Genomic DNA, 22,819 nt, shown 5'->3' with positions numbered 1-22,819 from the left:
CTTATTTGGGCCAAATGTAGGTTCAAAGTGGGTGCTTAAGCATCAAATGTGGGTGGGGTGAACAGACCCTCACTCTAAGTGCAGATGTTACAGAAATTACTGAGCGTAAGCAGGAAGGATGAGGTTTTCCGACAGTCAAGTGTAAATAACCGCCAAAACGGAAATAAAAGTAGCAAGGTCTTACAAGTGGCAGAACTCTGTACAGCTCAGCGTGCAATTACAAGAACAGAAAAGAAAAAAAACAGCAAGGAAACTGTGATTTTGAATCCTTTTATTTATACTTTCGGATTCTTCTTTGCTTCCAGGGGAGGGTAAGGTTATAAGCTTCATCCAGGCAAGGTTAAATGGTGTTTGGATTTGAAACCAATGATTTTATTTCAACCTTAACCTCCTTCTGTTGTCACAAATATACGTTTGCACATATATCTCCTGCCAGGAAACATGGTATAGAATCTAGTGGGTTATTTAACATTTCCATAATGAAAAACAGCAAAGACAGTGTACAAAACACTGAGTGGGGGAGGGGATATGGTTTAGAAGACACTTCAGCAATATTTCAGGACAAGAATGATTGTTTTTATCTACGCATTTGTTTTGGTTTCTATGTGGTAATGACAAGTCGTCATCTGGATTTTATTTCTTTCATTCATTCTTTCTTATCTATTTATACCACTGACAAAGAATTTTCTTTTAAAAAAATTCCAAAGAAATATTTTCTTTTAACTTGGTCTTGGTATTCAACATGTCTTGCGTGTCCTCTTAGGCAGATAAGTTCTTTCTGTGGCAAAATATTTGAGAAAAACTAGACATTAGTGAGTTTTGAGTGAAAATAGAATGGAGAGCTCCTCAACACCTAGCTGCCACTTTGCCTTACTCTTTAAACATTAAAAAAAAAAACTTTTTCATGTTTTCATTTTTCCCCCAATTCACACTGATCTACATCTATAATTGTTCTGTTTCAATACGAAGCAACATACATCTAATTGGAAGTTTACTTAAATTGCATCTGGAGTCTCACTTTACAGCCATTGAATCACAGAAGACACATTTACAATTCATATTATGTACTTTTTTTTCCATTCATCAATTATTCATGGCCAGAGTTCTATAAGGAAGCGAAAAATATTCTTAGAATTATTAAGCCCTTTATTGTTTTCATTGCATATAATATTGTTTCAGGTGGCAGAATTTTTAAAACCTGTTTCTCAATGAAATGAGTACATTTTTTTTAATTCTTTCTGATTTTGTGGAGATTTAATGAAATCCTCCATGTTTTATCTGATTTTTTTCCAATACTGTTAGACAAGAAATTTTTGTAGGGCATGAAACTTTTGTAAATTTTGCAAGGAGCCAAGATTCACGAATGCAAAATGCACACAAAAGTGTTTGTCTACATAATGCAAAGAATGCCACTAAATATTTTGCAAAAGTTTTGCACTTCAAAAAAAGGCTGTCTGCTCCACTACACAAAAGTTTAATGCCGCATATGTTCCTGTTTTTTCAGAATATAAATTGAAATTCAGATGTGTCAATTTAGTGATGACAAAACAATTATTTCTTCCCTGGACCTGAATGGGTAAAAAGATAGTAATACTAATCATATCACTCACCATTACATGTTACACTTGCGTCCTCAGTGTGCGCGCAGTTGTGCTCGCCCCAACCCCTGTGCGGACAATCGATCAGTCTCCCCTCCGTGCCGACACAGGCCAGGTCGTCCAAAGCGATGACCCCCGACCCATGGGAGAAGTGTGCGCAGCAGTGCGACGCATTTGCCGATGGGAAGCCAAGTTGTCTGTGCATTTTGGGAGAGAAATGAGAGAGGTTGTAGAATCTGGCCCCATGATGCCATCTAGGGCACATCATAGAGTTACTTTTATGTATCCACTTCCTAATTATGTGGTAGATGCACTCTTAAAACAACTCTTCATTCGTACTCTTACCATGACCCCTCATGAAATATTCTACTTGCTTGCCATCTCGAGAATAGTTAATCTTGTCACGTATGACATCACACCACATGACGACCATCAAAAGGTATTTTTGAATTTCAGTCAAAATTTTGAGGTTTAGAATGAATTTCTAGGCTTGATGATACTTAATCAAAAGTCAATGTTCCAAACTAATGTTTCAAACTTATCTAACTTGTAGCAATATCCCTTGTGAGAAAAAGGAGCATTCACATTTTTGATCTACTAGAACTCACTATTTTAACTTACTCTCAATTGTGCACACACACACACATACATACACAGCTTTAAAACTCCATCATAGCAACCACATACCAGAATTATCAAAAAATCCTAAAACTCAGGTCTCATTAGGCACATTTTATTCAAAATTTTGAAATGTAATTTCTACTGCTGACCATCTTAAAATGTATTTACCTTTTCTTTCATGCAAGAAAAGCAAGAGAAAAAAAGAATGTAAATTGCCAATTAAAGCAACTTGGATTTTAATTAAAAAAGCAGCTGCAAGAAGCACAAATCTGTCAACATTTCAGGCTTCACACTTTAATATAACCTGAAGGACAACTCAGGCAAACAAACAAAAAATAAATTCACACTGTTGACCTAGATGCTAAAATACCAACTCTATGATGCAAGGTCACATTTCATACAATATTTGGTGTACCTCCCTTTTCATCCCAACACCCTAATCATGACGAAAAGGGGGAGGACATTGAGACATGCATCGCATTAAATTACGAGGGTCATCACCTGGGATTAGGATCTACGGGTTTAATACAGATTTGGATTTGGGGTTAAGTTACAGGTATGGGATATATTTATGGCATGACATGTGGGAAAAATACCATATATAATTGTACACACACACACTTACACATAAACACACACAAAAGATAAAATCACAAATTTTGAGATGCATTAATCATGTCTCTTGAATGAAGGCCTTAATCTTTTTGATAAATTCTGGTGTAACTGGAGATATGAACCAGAGACCCCAAACTTTGGTAGGGGAAAATTTGTTTTTCCTCTAGATATTATTGAATATCACTAAGGAAACAAAAACAAGGCCTCCATTTGGACCCTTCCAACCACCCCCCCCCCCCACCCCCAAGAGGGGCACCCCTGGATCTCCTATGAACAAACTTGAAACTACAGTCATTACTGTACTCACTCATAGTATTATCTCAGCTCTATAACTTCTGATTCTAGAGAAGATTTTTAAAGATTCCTTCATTTGGGGGGTTTGGGCCCCCTGGGGGCCCCCTGGGCGGGGCATGGTGCCCATTTTAACAAATTGAGATCCTAACCCCCTAGGGATGCTACCTGCCAAGTTTGGTGAAAATGGGTCATGGGGTTCTCAAGAAGAAGATAAAAATGTACAATTTAGGCCCCATTAGGACCCCTCCTCACCCCCACCCCCCCCCCCCCTCCCCCTGGGTCCAAAGGGGGGCACCCCTGATTCTGCCATGAACAAACTTGAAACTACAGTCATCAATGTGCTAACTCATAGTATTAACCTAGCTCTATCACTTCTGGTTCTAGAGAAGAAGATTTTTGCGGATTCCTTAATTTTGGGGGGTTTGGGCCCCCTGGGGGCCCCCTGGGTGGGTCATGGTGCCCATTTTAACAAATGGAGTTCCTAACCCCCTAGGGATGCTACCTGCCAAGTTTGGTGAAAATGGGTCATGGAGTTCTCAAGAAGAAGATGAAAATGTACAATTTAGGCCCCATTAGAACCCTTCCCCACCCCCCTCCCCTGGGTCCCAAGGGGGGCACCCCTGATTCTGCCATGAACAAACTTGAAACTACAGTCATCAATGTACTAACTCATATTATTAACTTAGCTCTATCACTTCTGGTTCTAGAGAAGAAGATTTTTACAGATTCCTTAATTTTGGGGGGTTTGGGCCCCCCTGGGGGCCCCCTGGGTGGGGCATGGTGCCCATTTTAACAAATTGAGTTCCTAACCCCCTAGGGATGCTATCTGCCAAGTTTGATGAAAATCGGTCATGGGGTTTTCAAGAAGAAGATGAAAATGTAAAAAGTTTACGCACGACGCACGACGAAAGTACAGAGTGGATGTCAATGTCAGTAGGGATGACTGGTTATACCCTCTGTATTGCATTTGCAAGTTGTCTACTTCTATCATGTCACCTGCAAATACCTGCAAATAACGTTGGCATCTGCAAGATCGAATCCGTCATCGCAGACCGTGCCCCATGCCCCGGAATGGTACACTTCCACGCGGCCCTCGGCCCTGTTGGCACCACCCTGTAGCCTCACATCACCATCCTCTGTTTGGAAGACACATTAACAAGTGGCGATATGAATGCTTCATCGACAGTTTCATCACAGCTGGACTTGGTTGGAATACACTGGTAGAGCATGTTATACAGTCATGTACTGTAACTCAAAACCAGCAAGACAACTGGCTAATCTCAATGTAGACACTGTCTAAAATTAGTGGCAAAAAAAGAATTATACATCACGGTATACGCACTAAATCTTTCAGTGAGGATAGTGATGTGGTTTTTCCCAAAATCCAACAGCAATGACTGCTAAATCCCAATGCCATATCAGCTTAAATAAGCTTCCAATGGTCATAATGGCCTTAAAAAACAAAATTAAAAGAAATATATATAACATTTCCAGAGGCAAATGTAATTTATTATTATTATTATTATTATTACTACTATCATTATTATTATTGTTGTTGTTGTTATTATTATCATCATCATCATTATTATTGATATTATTACATGCAGCTTTTTCACTGCCTAACATAGAGCTGATGGGACATACCAGTAATGCCGTATGGTCCTTTATGACACCTGTGAAATGAATTGCATGAGCTTGATCTTTAACCTTTAGTATCGACCTTTTCTCCCTCTTTGCACAGGGAATGATTTCCCATTCATATTTATCCTTCCTTCCAAATAAAAATAAATTACAGAAAACATTGCAAGCTGAAAGCTCAGGCTACACAAAGATACACACACGATGTACTTTCAGCCCAATTCAATGACAATTGACCTCAAAGTTTGACCCTTCATTCCGCCATTTTGTTTAGATAAGTGTCTCTTTGTTTTTCTCCTACTTACTAGACTGTATCACCACTGGACATTCCAAGCTAAAGCTACCAATTAAGGCTTGACACTGAGATTATACGTCCAGTGATTCACGCTTCAGTGACTTTTGACCTCTGACATTATGGATAATACTTAGAAGTAGAGCAAACAAGCATAAGCACAGGGGATAGAATCCCCCCTTCCAAGATAAACAATGCATATATGCCACTACACAGCGATGTCTCATCAACCCACTTGCCAGTAACGCGATTTGTGATTATGCATTTTTCAATGTATAAGTTCATTGACCTTTTGACCTTTGACCTTGTCTGACTTAACTAATATTCAAACCTGGCCAGCATCTTTAGGTGATGTTATCTGTGGTTTGAGTTTTGTGGCAATGACTTTCAAAACTGTGGAAAGTTATTGCGAACATACAACTTATGGCGCTTAAATTAGGGAAACTCCACTGACATTTTGACCTTTGACCTTTCACCAATATTCGAACTTGACTAGCATCATTAGGTGAATGAACTGTGGTATGAATTTGGTGGTCATAGTTAGAAGTTGTGAAAAGTTATTGAGAGTACATCATATACTATGTGACATACATACAGGCTTATTAGGTGAAGTTTGACCCTTTAGTTGACCTTTGACCTTTTTGGAATTCACCAATATTCATAATTGACCAGCATATTTAGGTGGTGCACCTGTTATATGAATTTGGCGGCCATTGCTCAAAGCTGGTGAAAGTTATTGAGAGTACATCAAAATACCATGTGTATAGTGCACATTTTATTTACCCTTTGACCTTTGAACTCGTCAGATTACACCCATATTTTGAACTTGAATTTCACCTGTAGGTTTTATATACCTGTGGTGTGAATTTGGTGGTCAAAGTTCAAATCTGTGAGAAGTTATTGCGAGTACATCACAACACTGTAATTACAGTGCTTATCATCAGGGCAAGTTCATGACCTTCTAACCTTTGACATTGTCGGATTTGACCGGCATATTTAGGTTATGTACCTGTGGCGTGAGTTTGGTCGTCACGGCTCAAAACTGTTGAAAGTTATCGAGAGTACATCACAACACTGTGAGTACAGTGCTTATCAGGGAAAGTTCATTGACATTTTATTTTGACCTTTGACCTGTCGGACTTAACCCATGTAATTCGAACCTGACCGGCATTTTAGGTTATGTACAAGTGGCGTACAGTTGGTGATCATAGCTCAAAGCTGTGGAAAGTGCACCAAATTGTTGCACCAAATTGTTGCACCAAATTGTTGCACCAAATTGTTGACGACGACGAAAAAGTGCCGCCTATGTCTCGGTTCCGCTACGCAACGCAGGCAAAGGCAAAAAAATTACGATAAACAAATAAATGAAAAATATGAATCATTATGAAAAGAACAATATTGATGATTAAATAAAAAAGGTACTAAGTATATCTAACTCGAGTATCATCTAATTGTTCTAAATTTCAGTTAAGTTGTCAGAAGCTTGAAAGAAATACTACAGTGACCTCACGTTCAGATCTTTGACCTTATGATCCGAGAACAAAGTGGAATCATCAGCCAACTATGAGAATATATAATGGTATTTACAAATTCACGATTTTTTTTTCGGATATGCTTAGTTCTATTTAGGCTGCAAGTGGAAATTACAGGGTTAAATGAATATCCAGACAAGGTGTATTGATCGTTTTAGCTCGATCTGTTCCTCTTTTGTGGGAGGGGGGGGGGGGGCTATTTGTAAATGTATCCGTAACGCTATAATTACGATGAAAATCCGCCCAGGAATTCGTTTAGAAGGAATACAGGCATGAAAAAAAAAACAAGCAACAAAAAATAGAATAAAACAACACAAAACAAAACAAAACAAACAAAACCAAAAACATAAACGAGAGATAAATCTCGGACTTGTATCGGCAGAGAGAGGGAGAATCGGCGCTGGAGAGCCCGATGAATAGAATATCGCGTTTCACATAAAACGCCCCCCCCCCCCCCCCCCCCCCAAAAAAAAAAAAGGTTTCGAAAGTCCTTGAGTGCAGTCCTTTAAGATCAGCATCGTCTGATACTGATCTCACATTGGATAGAGAGGTCCTCTGTTTGATTTTTAAGACATCGCAGAGTAAGGTAAAGCCAAGATCATAATACGATCTTGGCATTACCTATAGTGCGATGTTTTGAGAATGACGGAAGGGGCGCACAGAAACGTTAGTTACAATCGGACGTAATTTCAAATTAACTTTCCGCAGGTTTTCGACAATTTCGATATCAATATCAGAGGGTGTACCACAAAGACATAATCCTGAAAGTTTTTCTCCTTGGATTTAAGAAATGCCGTAGAGCTAAATGCATGTTCACCCTCCTGTCAATTTATGGAAAATATGTATGACCACAGCCATTTATTCAACTTTCACACTGGCGTAGAATTACTTAAAATGCCGAGCTACAGATAAACTTTAGGGAATAAAAAGTGCTCATCAATATCATTACGGACGGACAAACATCATGTGCGGGCTTTTTCTGTAGTTTGTAAGCAATTGTTCGGGCAAAGATTTAACATAAAATGATTATCTAAAAAGAAAGAAATCTAACAACAACAACAAACAGAAAGGAGGAAGATTGAACTTATAGAGACAGTTCGCCCTATATATAATCTACCATGTTTGAGGAAGAAATTTGGACGATATCGGTGTATGTTTCAATTATTATTTACTGCTTATACACTCCACGATTAATCGCTTCCGACGGCAACTCGGGTTTCATTTCAACTCAAAGATGGAGTGACGCTTGGGAGAACTCGCGTTCTATGGCTCTGAAAACGACACCGAGATCCAACTTTTGAGCGATGGCTTTAATGGTTTCGTGCGATACTGTGCGATTTTCTATCATTTTCTCTCTATAATAATACCTATATGATTATCTCAATCTCTCCGGATCCGTGTCTCATTCTCTCTCTTCATCTTTTTACATGGTTCTTCTTATGGTTATATAGCGCGGAATCAGTCATGATCGCGTCAAACTGGATCGCGTATCGTACAACTGTATTATGGTACTGCCGCAGTCCCATTGTGTCAAACAAGGCGGGGTCCCGAGCGCTGCGATTATGGAAACAAAGAGGGGACGTTTTACAACCGAGCTCACTTCCCGCGGTGTCTTCTAAATTATCGCTTGCGGAAATCCGACTTGCTATCTACAGCTGGTGCCAAGTCACGTAGGGGACGATGACCGTTTCGTCACGCTGTATCCACATATTACATGTTTTACACGTGTATGCACGCTATTGTAGACACTATTGAGCAACAACTTGTGGTAGCTCCATGACTACATAATATCAGCATTCTGTAGAGCCATTAGCCTGAGCTCCAGGATGATTTTTTTTTTTTCGTATATTTAACACTTCGTGCGCAAAAAAAAGAAGAAATAAATAAATGAATGAATAGAGTATAAGTAATATCGGTAAGTCAATTAGAAGATTATGTGGTATAATTGTTAAAACGGCAAACAGGGAGTCGGATGGAAAATATATTAACATGAAACGACCAAGAATCCGCGGTAGAGCTTGCTTTGGGTGCGGACATGATTACACGTCAATAGAGATGTTTAAGGCGGCTTAACTGGCCTTGTACTTCCTTGAACAATATGCTTACCAGTAGAAAAGCGAGAGATAATTTTCCATGTGTGGTATGCATACACAACTTTACAAAAACAAAAAACAAACAACATTTCCTTATGCGTTTCACGCATTAAAAAAAAACAAACATACCAATAGTGGAGGATAACACTGATTTCTGACAAGCATAGATTGTTTTCAAGTTCTGAAAAACTATACAAAAGTAATAACTCCAAAGGCATAAAAGGGAAAAGTACACTTTCCGAAAAAACAAACAAACAAACAAACGAAAACGAAGTAGGAGGATTACTGCCTATTTTTGTTCACGGGATTCCTATACGTTATTAAAAGTTATCTTTCTTTGAGAGGGAGCGGGGCTTGATATACAAATCGAAGCCTTTTCTGCAATCGGGTCAGGTTCATCTCGCAGCTTTTCCTGTTGTTGCAAGTCACTATACATGTATAATGGTACTCGAAAGGTTGAAACACTTAAACATTGTTATATGAGGCCTCAAGCGTCGAGGAATGATTAAATGATCACACATGCTGAATTAGCAATACGACGGGGAATCATAGGCATCCGACTGCAAAATATATGAATGCACGATCAAAGGACAACGAAAAAAAAATTGTCGGAACTATAAAAATTCATAAACATAAACTAGAAATGTCGCTATGGCGACTGATGCCTCCGCCATAATGCAAGATTCTCCCAATAGGCGTAAAGTACAATGTCTTCACAATGTGTGAGCCATGACAGTTTCACATAAATGGCAAAATATTGAAATGGCAGGTTTGTCAGAAATGTCTTGAACTGGGTTTGCTATAATTTTCTAACAGTGTAGGTACACATATTTGGGGAATTGAGAATTTTTACTTAAATTCTGACGGACCTTTTTATAAGTTTATGCAGTGAGTAATTTCCAAGGTATGAAGAAAGAGTGTAATGACGGTACAAAATAGATTTTTTTTTTTAGGGGGGCATTGAAACCTGGCCTTTGACCCTTAACCTTTGACCTTTGACCTTTGACCTTCTGGCTGGAAATTTCCCAGAGAATCTCCATTAGGTAATGCATGTATTAAGTTTTTAAACTAATAATGTAAACATTGCATATACTAGTATATGAGGGAAATAGTAAAATTTTGAGTTGACCTTGACCTTTGACCCGTCACCCCTGACTATTGACCCATGACCCCTAAATTCCCTAGATAATCCCTGCCCGTCAGTACATGCGTATGTACCAAGTTCCACGAAGATACATTGAACCATTTGCGAGAAAAGTGATATTGCAACATTTTCACCTAACCTTTGACCTTTTGACCTTTGACCTTATGATATGAAACTCTCTCTGGAGAATCTTTACGCAGTAGTAAATGTCCACATAAAGTTTCAAGAAAATACCTTTGGGCATTACATAGATATGGGGGAAATTGCAACATTTGTAGCATTTGACCTTGACCTTTTGACCTTTGACCTCTTGCCAATGTCACTAAAATCTACTCAACTAATTGTCCCATCATACATCATCCTTGGACCAAGTTTGGTGAAAGCTGCTTCATCAAGTTTTGAGTTATCACGTAAACAGATAAATTTTAGGATTTGACCTTGATCTTTGACCTTTGACCTCTGTCCGATTTCACTAAAAAACTAATCAAGTAATTGTCCCATCATACATCATCCTCCAACAAAGTTTGGTGAAATTTGCTCCATCCAGTCTTGAGTTATCGCGTAAACGGATACAATTTCGTGATTTGACCTTGACCTTTGACCTTTAGCCGATTTCACTCAAAATCTAATCAAATAATTGCCCCATCATACTTCATACTTGGATAAAGTTTGGTAAAATTCCATTAAATATTACTCAAGTTATCGCGTAAACGAAAGCGGACGGACGGACAAACCCGAAAACATAATGCCTCCGGCACCACTTCGTGGCGGAGGCATAAAAAACAATATCTTGTTATGTATCGCAATAACAGTGATAAAAACAAAATTTCACAATTGTAAATACATGATCATCACTAATTATTAGTACATTAATATGTTTTATGGATTTGATATTCATTTAATATCTTTCATTTAAATTAATTTAGAAAAGTGCAGCAAAATAGCACTAAGGAGCTCTCGCAGAGCATTATAGAATATACATAGCTTCTGTGCTAAGCAAATGGTTAACTATTGTATTATTATCATAGTTATATTATTATCATTATCATCATTATTCAATGTTTTCTTTTTCTTACCGTAACTTCTTGCCAGAACCAGCACGGAGAAAAGGGTTGTGAGGACTGTTATGCAATACCGCTGCGCTTCCATCTTCTATAATATCTTTTGTAAAGATATTTCTCGTGTGTCCCTTTCCCCCTTCAGATAACCCAAACGGTCAAGTTCTCAACGAGTCTGTCCTGTCTGTCATTTGTAGCACGAGGGTTCCGAAAAGCAAACGCCTCTGAGGTGTGAGGATTGCAAAAATGAACACTCTAGTACCGTCTCCCGCACGAGTGTACCTCCCACATCCAGTTGCTATGGCAGAAGTTCGCTCTATACAGGTTGCTATATACTGTTTCTCCACGTTTCACGGAGAGGAAGAAAAAATGTGTTTAGTTTGCTTGTTATCTTTTTGTAAGTTTGTTGTTTCGATTTGTTGTTGTTCCGTTATCTGGTGTCTGCTTCTGTTTTGTTTTTTGTTTTTGTTTTGTTTTTGTTTTTTCAGCACTATTGTGATCCCCAAGAGAAAGTCCGGATTATCCCGCGATTAGCCGGATTGTGAGAAGCTCGGTTCAGGTCGATAGCCGCTTCAGATGACCTCCACGTCTGTAAAAACAAGGATACAGAAATTTTATGAAATTGATTGATATCGTTTTCACGGAGTAAACAGTTGCTACTGATGTGGTTCAGTGCACTTCAGAAATCAAAACAGTATCATGCAATCATTACGAAATAACACGAACACAAAACACTATTTTGGCCAATATTCTTTTCCTTAAACCACGAGTCCAAAGAGGTATATATCTTCTTCTTTTTACGCGAAGTGAAAATGTTACAGTCACCTGTCTTTGTCCTTTCCGTTTTTAATTTTTGTTGTCCATTAAAATATCAGCAAAAATTGAGCATCTTTCTTCTCATGGCTAATTTGTCTTCCATTATGTGTATGAAACGCATTCAACCTTAGGAATCGACTAGTACTTGCAAGCATTGTTTTTTTTTCGTTGGTTCCTATTTCACACTTTTCTTCGTAACGGACCTAAGGTTTGGTTCCACCATTTCCCAACAGATAACCTTATGGTGTTGTCAATTCGCCCTGATATCACTGCTTTTTGTTTTGTAGCAATACGTTTTTTCCTTTTGTTTCGAATTATCTCATGATTTAGATTTTTGTTTTTAGATAGTGATATGTATCATTTTCAGTTTTGTTGTGAAATATGAGAATAAATTCAGTTCAATTCAAAATACGTAACACGAACGAGGGCCGTTAGAAAATAAGCCTTTTCAACTCATCCAACAGCATGGGCAACACGGCGAGAGCCCACTTTCAACAGGCGAGTGTCCATTCATATATCACTTGGCAAACGCTGTTTGTTTTTCATTCCTCGTTTCGCCTTGAATTGCCTTGTTGCCCCATTTCGTTCTTTGACGTCTTGGCCCGCCGAGACATCGCGCGCGGCCCACTCGGACTTGACGTGACACTTTACATGCGTGTGTAGGAGCAGGAAGCTCAAGTTAGATCATGATTACAGATAATAAATAATCTGCTCGTATTTATATTATGTCGATTTATCGCCACCATCAACATATCAGCATCCAGTGCCAATGACTAAAACGCTGTAATCTGCATTAACTTGTGATCGTAAGCAGTACAAGCGGACACCAATATCTTTACAACCGACACATTCTGGTTGCCCGGAAGATCACTGTTATGATACAGATAGGCCTATCAGCGAAATTTGAAATCTTAACTCCACTTGCACACGATTGGTTCCTTCATGCATAATGTATCGTATAGAGGACATAATAATGAACTGCGTTCAAGATCGCCACCAGCACAAGGGTGGCGAAACGCAGTCCCGAAACTGATACCGCAGATGGCAATATGTACAGTACGAATATCATGGAATTTTCAATTTCGTACGAAGATGGCCCAGAACTTGGTTAGAAAAGCCAATCAAGAGCCGAAGCAAATACGATGTATACAGAAGGCTCCACGATGACACCCGAACCAAACTAGAAGGCCACACGAAGATGTGAATCTTTGTTATTAATGAACCTTCGCAAGATCTGCGGGCTATTTTTTTTTTTTTGGGGGGGGGTGGTTTTTGTTTGTTTTGTTCTGTTTTTTGGGGGTTGATGTTGTTGTTGTGGTTTCTTTTTTTTTTTTTTTTTTTTTTTTTTTTGGTTGTTGTTGTTTTTTTTAGATTTTGCCGCCGCTCACGAAGTGGCTACCGGAGCCTGAAAACTCCACTGGCGGTCACGAGGTGCCCTCATGAATATAATGATAGGTAGTTTATACGATCAGAGCCGAATGCGAAAATTTCCTTTGTTGTGCGTCCATCTCTGCTCAATTTCGCGACGGTGTACGCCTGCATTACCAATCTTCAAGTTCCAGCCAATATAGGGAATTTGTGTAATGAACAATGGTTACCATGTGAGACACGTTTCCGCAAACATGGAATACTGTATGCATCTCAATTGGGCTATCAAATCGCTCATTCTTCCTCGCACATGAAACAGAGATGCACGTGACTCAGCTTGGTATTGATTACGCAACGCAGCTGGAAAACATGCAACATGTATCAGTATAGATCAGGTCATATATTAGGGATACCAAGGAGGTTCTATAAAGTACCTCTCTGGTAATACCCATCAACACAGCAGGTGACCCCTCTGCGTGATAGTGCCAGTCAACGAATTTCATGTGATATGCGTTGACCAATCACGCAACGAGGATAATTTGTTGCGTAAAGTAAGACATTTCACGATAAGGTGTGAACCACTGATCTCCATGTATTTACAAAGAGATCAGCGATCGGAACTCATGAAGGCGGCGCACGGTTTGGAAGCTCGCCATATTCATGTCGTTTTCTAATGGCAGCGAAGTAAATATTTGAGGATCCAAATCCCCAATGCATTTCCGCTACATAGAATTCATAAACGTTTCCAAGTGGAAATCGTTTTGGAAGAAAAAAAAAAGTTTTCGCAAAATTACAGAGTATTAAAAAATCGAACGTTTTAAACAATCAAGGCCAAGGACATTTCCATGTGGAAATATTTTATATTTTTTGAAGAAGAAAAAAGTTTTAATAAATAGTCTTTTTTTAAAAATCGAACGGTTAAACACAATGAGGCCAAGGACCAGAAGAATTAAATGTTTAGTCGCACGCGATTCAGTGACCATGGGCCAATTCCCCCTTCCTTTATCATCAAATCATTAACATGTAGGGCTAGGTATTTGAACGCGAGTAAGATTAGCGCACGGACAGCATGTGATAATTCTCAACACTTCGATGTCCATGACCTTGTGCAGCAACCATGAATAAAATGCAAGCGTTTATAAGACTATACAGGTAGTTTCAGTATCACACAAATACTCATTACAGTTTCAGGAACAAAATTTTGTATACACTAGTTACTTTCAGGGCCGGCGGAGCATTTTCAAACGTGTGGGGGCCCACTTCCGGGTTTCATGAGCTAACAAGCAAAAAAACAAACAAACAAACAAAAAAACAAAGAAAAAAGGTCCTCAGCTCATCTCTCCTCTTCCATTTCCGGGTTTCTCCAGCTGACAAGTAAAAAAAAAAGTCTTCAGTGCAAAAACGTAACTTACTGCGCTCACACTTCAAGATCTCTATCTATTTCTATTTAGTGCCACTTACGTACATCTGGGTTTAAAAAAAGTGTGGGGCCCAAAGTGATGACACCTTATGTATTCCTTTGTAATGTGCACAAAAAGTGTGGGGGCCCCGAGCCCCCACGGCCCCCACGGCTCCGTCGGTCATGTCTTTCAGACTGTGCTCTTTAACCTCGAGTATAGCTAACCTCGAGGATAAGTTCTATGGGGCGCCAAGTGTCGTACGGTCGATTTCGTTACGAAATGGCTGATTTCTTAACGATAACGACCGAGCGACACTTGGCGCCCCATAGACCTTATCCTCGAGGTTAGCTATCCTCGAGGTTCAGGATTATCGTCTGAACGTAACTAATGTCTATCAAATCACTGGTCAGACCGTTAAGGTAAATGGGTCAATCCATGTCAAATCATCCAGTGCTTGTCACCCGACCCCCTCCGATTTTCTTTAAAATCGCACCAAATGTTCCCCAAAGTGTCTGACGGAAAATCCCAAAATATTTTGCCCCAAGGTCAATTGGTTGCTAAGATACAGCCTCACATAGCAACCGGTGCGCATTCAGAAAAATTAGTTAAAAGAAAATTAGGCATTTTTGATTGATTGTGGTGGCATGGATATTTATGCAAAAGTGTTCATTTTCAGGAAATTGAGAGAACTTTATAGTCTTTGCAAGAAAAACTGACTGTGACGCGAAATTGACTTTTCGTTAACGTGCACGAGGTCACCGAAAATGGTGTTAAATGTTAATTTCCAAAATTTTGATGCATATTTAGAGGCTAATATCTTCCACATTTCATCACCTTAGGTTCTAATATATTATGCTGTTGAAGGCTTTAACTTGCTCAGTAATTTTGAAAAAAATCGGCGCATTCATGCCCACCGTTTTTACGGAGAGCGCCCTCAAAGTTGACAAAAATGAAAAATGTGCCAAATTCAAGGTCACGGATCACCCTTCGTCCCACCTAGGAATGGCACCAATTTTCGTGTATTGATAGACATTTACCTATATTATCTTGGGTTACCAAAGAAATTTTGCTCCCGAAATGTTCAATGGCAAATTTACCCTACCGAAAATGGTCGTAAATGGCCAAATTCCCAGGTAATATCACATATTGGGTTTAGAGGACATTTCAAATGTCCAGACTTTCAAGATAAAAAGGCCTAGCCCTGTGATATTTGCAGTAGGGATAGTCTGTTATACATATTTTAGTAATATAGACCACAAAACACTTTCATTACATAATAATGACCTTGAAATTTAATCCAAATTTTGATAAAAACAATAAATTGCTCCATTTTCCTCATTGCACTGCATACAATATTATGTAACACGTGTTTCGTAACACTTTTCACACAGCAATATTTCAAGAATTATGAAAGCTGACAGCCTACCACATTAAGGTTCTAAAGTATTTGTGCTCTTCTTTCAGATTTTGTGTCAATTTGATCATGAATGTTATACCCTTGACCTTGAAGTGCTTCTAAAAATAGCTGTAAATTTGTTAACTACAAACCTACACACAAAATTATGACAGGTGTATTATGGCATTCTATACTTGTGTCTTGTGATTCTTTCACCAACACAAAAGCTTTTTATGGTGTAAATGTATATACTGGAATTAATCTATACATGCTTGCAAGATATGTTACAATTAATTACTTTGTTCTGACAATGACCCTCAATTTCAATCAAAAAAGGGGACAGTAATATTTTGTGATTTTGTGTGCATTTCCTATGGAAAACAGTGCTTTGTGGTGAAACTCATAAAAACTTGACCATTTTTACTATCTATCACTTTGATTGATTAATTCTATTGTAGTTATGTTAGAAAAGTGGGCTGTGACAATTTCCAATAAAAAAAAACATGGTTATGATGTAGAAAATAGAAAAACAAAGAAATACATAAGAAATTCCAAAAACAAGAAAATACATAAGAATTGAAATGATTTTGGAAGTTTTCATAAGGTACAGAACAAATCCCCCGAAAAAGAAGACTCTCAGTCCTTTTAATGTGCGTTTCACAGGCTAGAATAAGAGTCTTATTATGTTGGGCGAAATGTCAATAATTATCAACTACTATTACGTACTTAAATACAGGTCTTTATGGAGAGGAGTAGGCATTTCTCATGATTTTGAAGGTCATAAATCGAGGGTCATTATCAGAACAAAGTAATTGATTGTAACATATCTTGCAAGCATGTATAGATTAATTCCAGTATATACATTTACACCATATAAAGCTTTTGTGTTTGTGAAAGAATCACAAGTATAGCATGCCATGATACACCTGTCATGTGTGTAGGTTTGTAGTTAACAAATTTACAGCTATTTTTAGAAGCACTTCAAGGTCAAGGGTATAACATTCATGATCAAATTGACACAAAATCTGAAAGAAGAGCACAAATACATTAGAACCTTAATGTGGTAGGCTGTCAGCTTTCATAATTCTTGAAATATTGCTGTGTGAAAAGTGTTAAAAAACATGTATTACATAATATTGTATGCAGTGCAATGAGGAAAATGGAGCAATTTATTGTTTTTATCAAAATTTGGATTAAATTTCAAGGTCATTATTATGTAATGAAAGTGTTTTGTGGTCTATATTACTAAAATATGTATAACAGACTATCCCTACTGCAAATATCACAGGGCTAGGCCTTTTTATCTTGAAAGCCTGGACATTTGAAATGTCCTCTAAACCCAATATGTGATATAACATGGGAATTTGGCCATTTACGACCATTTTCGGTAGGGTAAATTTGCCATTGAACATTTCGGGAGCAAAATTTCTTTGGTAACCCAAGATAATATAGGTAAATGTCTATCAATACACAAAAATTGGTGCCATTCCTAGGTGGGACGAAGGGTGATCTGTGACCTTGAATTTGGCACATTTTTCATTTTTGTCAACTTTGAGGGCGCTCTCCGTAAAAACGGTGGGCATGAATGCACCGATTTTTTTCAAAATAGCTTAGCAAGTCAAAGCCTTCAACAGCATAATATATTAGAACCTAAGGTGATGAAATGTGGAAGATATTAGCCTCTAAATATGCATCAAAATTTTGGAAATTAACATATAACACCATTTTCGGTGACCTCGTGCACGTTAACGAAAAGTCAATTTCGCGTCACAGTCAGTTTTTCTTGCAAAAACTATAAAGTTCTCTCAATTTCCTGAAAATGAACACTTTTGCATAAATATCCATGCCACCACAATCAATCAAAAATGCCTAATTTTCTTTTAACTAATTTTTCTGAATGCGCACCGGTTGCTATGTGAGGCTGTATCTTAGCAACCAATTGACCTTGGGGCAAAATATTTTGGGATTTTCCGTCAGACACTTTGGGGAACATTTGGTGCGATTTTAAAGAAAATCGGAGGGGGTCGGGTGACAACTTTTCTGAAAATTGGATGATTTGACGTGGATTGACCCAAATAACAATGTAGCATGGGATTAAAGCGGCTGTAGGGTGACTAAACCAAGTTACCAAGCTCCAAGTTAAACTCGGTGAAGAAGTCCATGAGCCCATGCCACCTCACATAGCTCTTAGAAATGAAGTGGGTGCACTTGGTTGTGTATGTGTATGTGTGTGTGTGAGTGTGTGTGTCAGAGAGTGGGAGAAAGTGGGAGAAAGCGTGTGCGTGGGAGAAAGAGTTGGGTTATCAAGAAATCTTTGATGGAAACTTGCCATCACGTGAGTATCATTTATGCTTTTACGACTTTCATGAAATAAAGGAGAACTTGAAAACAGCTTGGCATCGATTTCATACATTCAAGTGGTTGACGGGGAAAGCCAACCGAGCTCAAGAAGTGGAACAGGGTTACGGGTTTATCGGATCACATTTGGAACAGAATGCTGTGCTGCAGCTTCTTCCTACAAGAGGATCATGCAAACGATTTGGTTAAATTTAATGACTGTTGATTTCAGTTGCATTCCTTAGGGGCTAATTAGATTATTCGCTACTTGCCTTGGACCACCATCTCAATCTAAGCGCACATAACACACTGACTGGGCACATAGCGTATCGAAGTGACAAATCCACTTCAAGTTATAGCTGAATTTATTGACTGGCGTAAATTCACGCAGACAGAAGAGTATAAGTTCCGTCAAAATTGGACGAGAAATTTAAAAATTATATGGAATAGAGGATGACTTGTGTCACACGTTTGTAGATGAACATGTGACACGGGCAAAAGTCGAAGTCACGAGTGCATCCATGTAAGTCAGGGGAGGTGATGACGTCACGGTCTCGAGTGTCTCGTATTAATTTTACACATACATTTTCACTAACATGATTAAATTTTGTTGTCTAATGATTTTAACACAAATTAGAAATTATTTACATGATGATTGCAGAATATTGATCCCTCCGACTCCCCCCCCCCCCCCCCCCCCCCCCAAACAAAAAGGTTGAATAAATATTCACCTAAAACCAGTGGGAGAATGTGCGGTTTCGAAATATCACGCAGTCTAATCGCTATACGTAACAAAATATCCGCGTTACGCCAACTTCAAGTTCAAACGTCCAGGGTCCCATTGCATAAAACTTTTTGAGCAACCTTAAAAAATTCAGGTTGGGATTTGCCCAACATGAATTTTTTAAGGTTGCTTACCTAAGAATGTAAAATCCGTTGCATAAAAACTCTGGTTAGGAGATTCCAACCGGAATTTTGTGATTTCAACCAGAAAAAAATCCGGTTGGAGTTTTATGCAACGGGCCCCTGTTCTCTATTTGGCCCGATTTTATCGAAACTTTCATCTTTGATTCTCTGATTCAAATGCGTCTTATAGCGGAAACTTCATCGTGAGTGAGCTTTCCACTTTAAACAGCCTTCCGAAAAATCTAAAAGTTCACGTTGGACAAACGCGAGAGAAACACATATAACTTGAATTCCGATGTTTACCCGATGCTGCAGCAAGGCACGTATGTATTGGTACCATGCCAGCGAGCTGGCATCATAGAACTTTTTTTTTTTTTTTTCACCATGATTATCAATCTTTACATCAAATTTGGCAGCAGCAGTGTCCCACCATTTCTATTAGTCATATCCACAGACACTGTCCCAGGTTCCAAACATCTTTTTTTTCTTTCAAGCAAGGAACTCCTAACTGTTAGATATCATTACAAAATTAGCTGTCACTGATATCAATTTTCGCTTCCTCTCAGATCGTTCTTCCAAATTTCAAATGCATGCCCATTGAAACGAATGTATATAACACCCGTACAGGGTAATTATATTACACATCACACATATACTCGTCAACAAACAACGAAACAAAGAAATCAGTGATAAAACTGATTATTCCTGCAATCAAAACTCTTCCACATTGGATGATTTAATATTCTATTTCTTTTTCGCAAATAAATAACTTAAGTTTCCGAAAAAGGATGAAAGGACCCCCTCCTAAAGGTCTCTTAAAAGCTTGAGTGAGCTCGATTTTGTGTAGCTTATAGTGAGGTTTTCTTCAAACTGGCACTCTTACACCTTGCGCTCACTGGAACCATGGTCCCTGAGAAAAACTCACGAAGAAGTTTCAAGTTTCTTTATTTCACCAAAGCAAGGAACACATTAAAAACAAATACATGCATCAATATTCGGATACGATACAAACATCAGTAAGACAGTGAAAAGGGAAAAAATGCAAAAATAGATTGACAATTACACGTACATAGGTTAACAGTTATGCTATGGTAGGTAGCAGCCAGAAAGGAGATGTCCCTTATTTTTAGCTGACTGAAAATCATTCATTCAATTTCACATTGATAATCGTTGATAATCACGTTATCAACGTGAAAAAAGTCTTCCTCGTATTTTTTGTTTTCGTCTGTTTGTTTGGTGGTGGGGATTGACGCCGTGAATTGCAATATTCCCTATTTGGGCTAAAACGAATACATCTGATGGCTATCTAGAAAATGGCAAGTGAATGTCAGAGCAACGACAACGACAAAGTCATACATTACTCGTAAACTCGAATGAAATGTATGCGTATAGGTGTGCATCTATATAATAGCGAGACGAAACGCACACGTAGACCATGTAGACTTCCCATTATACATTCGATTATCAACGACCTCAGATCACAACGGTAGTGAAATATGACATACCGTACAATAGAAATATGAACTGAACAAGTGCTACAGAGAAACATACCTGAAAATATATTCCCAATCAATTCCGTTTTGACAGTAACGCACACAAAGTAGGGAAAAGTGGTATGCTGAGGTGCTTCGAAATACAAACAAAATGAAGAATGTTTTTCACGGTAGAAGTAAATCCACAGTTGACGAACAGTGCATATTTATGCGTAACTTCCAGAATCCACTGAGGCAGTCATTCGATATAAGTTATATAGAACTCGCGACAAGGGATACGCGACGCGATTTATCAGTATCACCCATGATCATATTATGCGATCATAGATCGTTCACACCAACGCTGACACAACGGGCAGATCGATGAGAGATGCGTACGTGAACAGAGAATGCGGTTTAACGTGAGTCTCAAATTTAAAGCAACATTATGGTTTTCTTTCTTTGAAAATCTTGAATCAATTTCATGGCAATCTCGGTTCTTTGCAGCGCTTGAGACCACGTCACATTCGCAAGTTGAACTAGAAATGTCGCTAAGGCGACTGGTATGCCTCCGCCATAGTGCATCATTCTCCTAATAGGTCTATCAACTGTGGATAATGTGGGATTACATTTTCACAAAATTGGCAAAATATCAAAATGACAAGTTTGTCACAAATGTGTTGAATGTTCACCTTCCTTGACCTAGGTTTAATTGGATGAATAGGCGAGCATATATTTGGGGATTTAAGGACTTTAACTTGACTTTGACCCATTCATAAGTTTATGCATTGAGTAATTTTCAAGGTATTGAAAAGTACATTGTATAGGATAATAAAAAGTTAGTTCAGCACTTTCCCTTGATCTTTGACCTTTTGACCTTTGAGGCAAACAAACAAGAAAAAAAGAAAGTTTCCAGAGAATCTCTATTAGGTTACACATGCATACACCAAGTGTAAAAAAAAAAAAAAAAAAAACCTGCTGGCATTGCATAAATACAGTATGAGGGAAATTTCGAGGTGTTCCCTTGACCTTTGACCCCTGAAATTTGACCCCATGAACCCTAAATTCTCTAGATAATCACTGCCAGTCAGTACATGTAGCCTATATATATACTATGTTCCATGAAGACACCTTGAATAATTTCCAAGGGACGAAGAAAAAAGTGAAGTTTTAATATTTTACTTGACCTTTTGAACTTTGACCTCATGACCCCAAACTTTCATCAGAGAATCTTAATTGGGTAATACATGTACACACTAAGTTTAAAGAAATATTTTCAGGCATTGCGTAGATATGGTGGAGATAGTGAAATTTTACGTATTTGACCTTGACCTTTTGACCTTTGACCTTGAGCATGTGCACCAAAAAGTTGATAGGCACAACTTCACCCCCTAATACACATACATGCCAAGTTTCATCAGGATACCTCAAAAGGTTTTTTAGTTACGCTGTCCACAAAATTCATTACGGACGGACGGAAGGACGGACGGACGGACGGACAACCCGAAAACATAATGCCTCCGGCACCACTTCGTGGCGGAGGCATAGAAAATAAATAACTGAATAATCTTATTACTATCTACATGCCAGTTTTTATAAGCATAAAAAGAAGCTGAGCAAAGTAATGACATGAGCCAGCAATGGAGCGATTGCGGTCTACGATAAGAAATTAGGAATTCTTGACGTTGAACTTCGTTCATCCAACTGCTTTCATCACCGTTTTAAGTTGCAGCTATTATAGTCCCCGTCAGAACAGTCATTACAGTTGCTCAATCACCAATAAAATTACCACAGTTCCTTTTTTTTTGTTTTTTGTTTTTGTTTTGTTTTTGTTTTTTTCACAGTTTACATGGTATGCCAACATGGTACATGACCCCTTATGGCCGAATTTACATTTACGAATAATACGCCCAGATTGATTGATTGATTGATTGATTGATTGATTATTTACGGCTATAACACTTCCATAGATGAAAAACGGACATTCCTCGCAATAAGACATGTATAAAAGCATAAAAACTGCACCAATATTCATAAGAAATGCGGAAAACAAATTAATTGGAAGGTTATTTATTACGCGACACAAAGGAAGGCGAAGCATTACATTGTTATAACAAAGCCTGTCTTCGAATAAAAGTCTGATGCAGGGCAAACAAGGGTAAAGTCCTACACATTTTTTTTTTAAGTTATATTTCTTATCTTAAAACTACTTTTTCTTTCAGCATCATTTTATTTAAAT

General features: G+C 38.3%; 1 protein-coding gene across 1 annotated transcript in view; it reads right to left on the bottom strand.

Annotated features, from left to right (window-relative positions):
* Window positions 1–6,052, bottom strand: part of LOC139710044 (scavenger receptor cysteine-rich domain superfamily protein-like) — a 39,495-nt gene extending 33,443 nt beyond the window's left edge. The window contains exons 1-3 of the mRNA XM_071621991.1: window positions 6,025–6,052; window positions 4,135–4,264; window positions 1,611–1,795 (exon numbers count right to left, since the gene is read on the bottom strand). Coding sequence (XP_071478092.1) covers window positions 1,611–1,795; window positions 4,135–4,264; window positions 6,025–6,052 — 343 coding nt within the window. The remainder of the gene's footprint in view (window positions 1–1,610; window positions 1,796–4,134; window positions 4,265–6,024) is intronic.
* Between the last annotated feature and the right edge of the window lie 16,767 nt (window positions 6,053–22,819).

The sequence above is a fragment of the Diadema antillarum genome, unplaced genomic scaffold, assembly GCF_040938485.1.
Source record: "Diadema antillarum isolate AM-2024a unplaced genomic scaffold, OU_Dant_1.0 seq00001495_RagTag, whole genome shotgun sequence".
NCBI classification, from domain to species: Eukaryota; Metazoa; Echinodermata; class Echinoidea; order Diadematoida; family Diadematidae; genus Diadema; species Diadema antillarum.
Note: the sequence above shows the minus strand (reverse complement) of the source record. Positions and strands in the feature narration are given on the sequence as shown.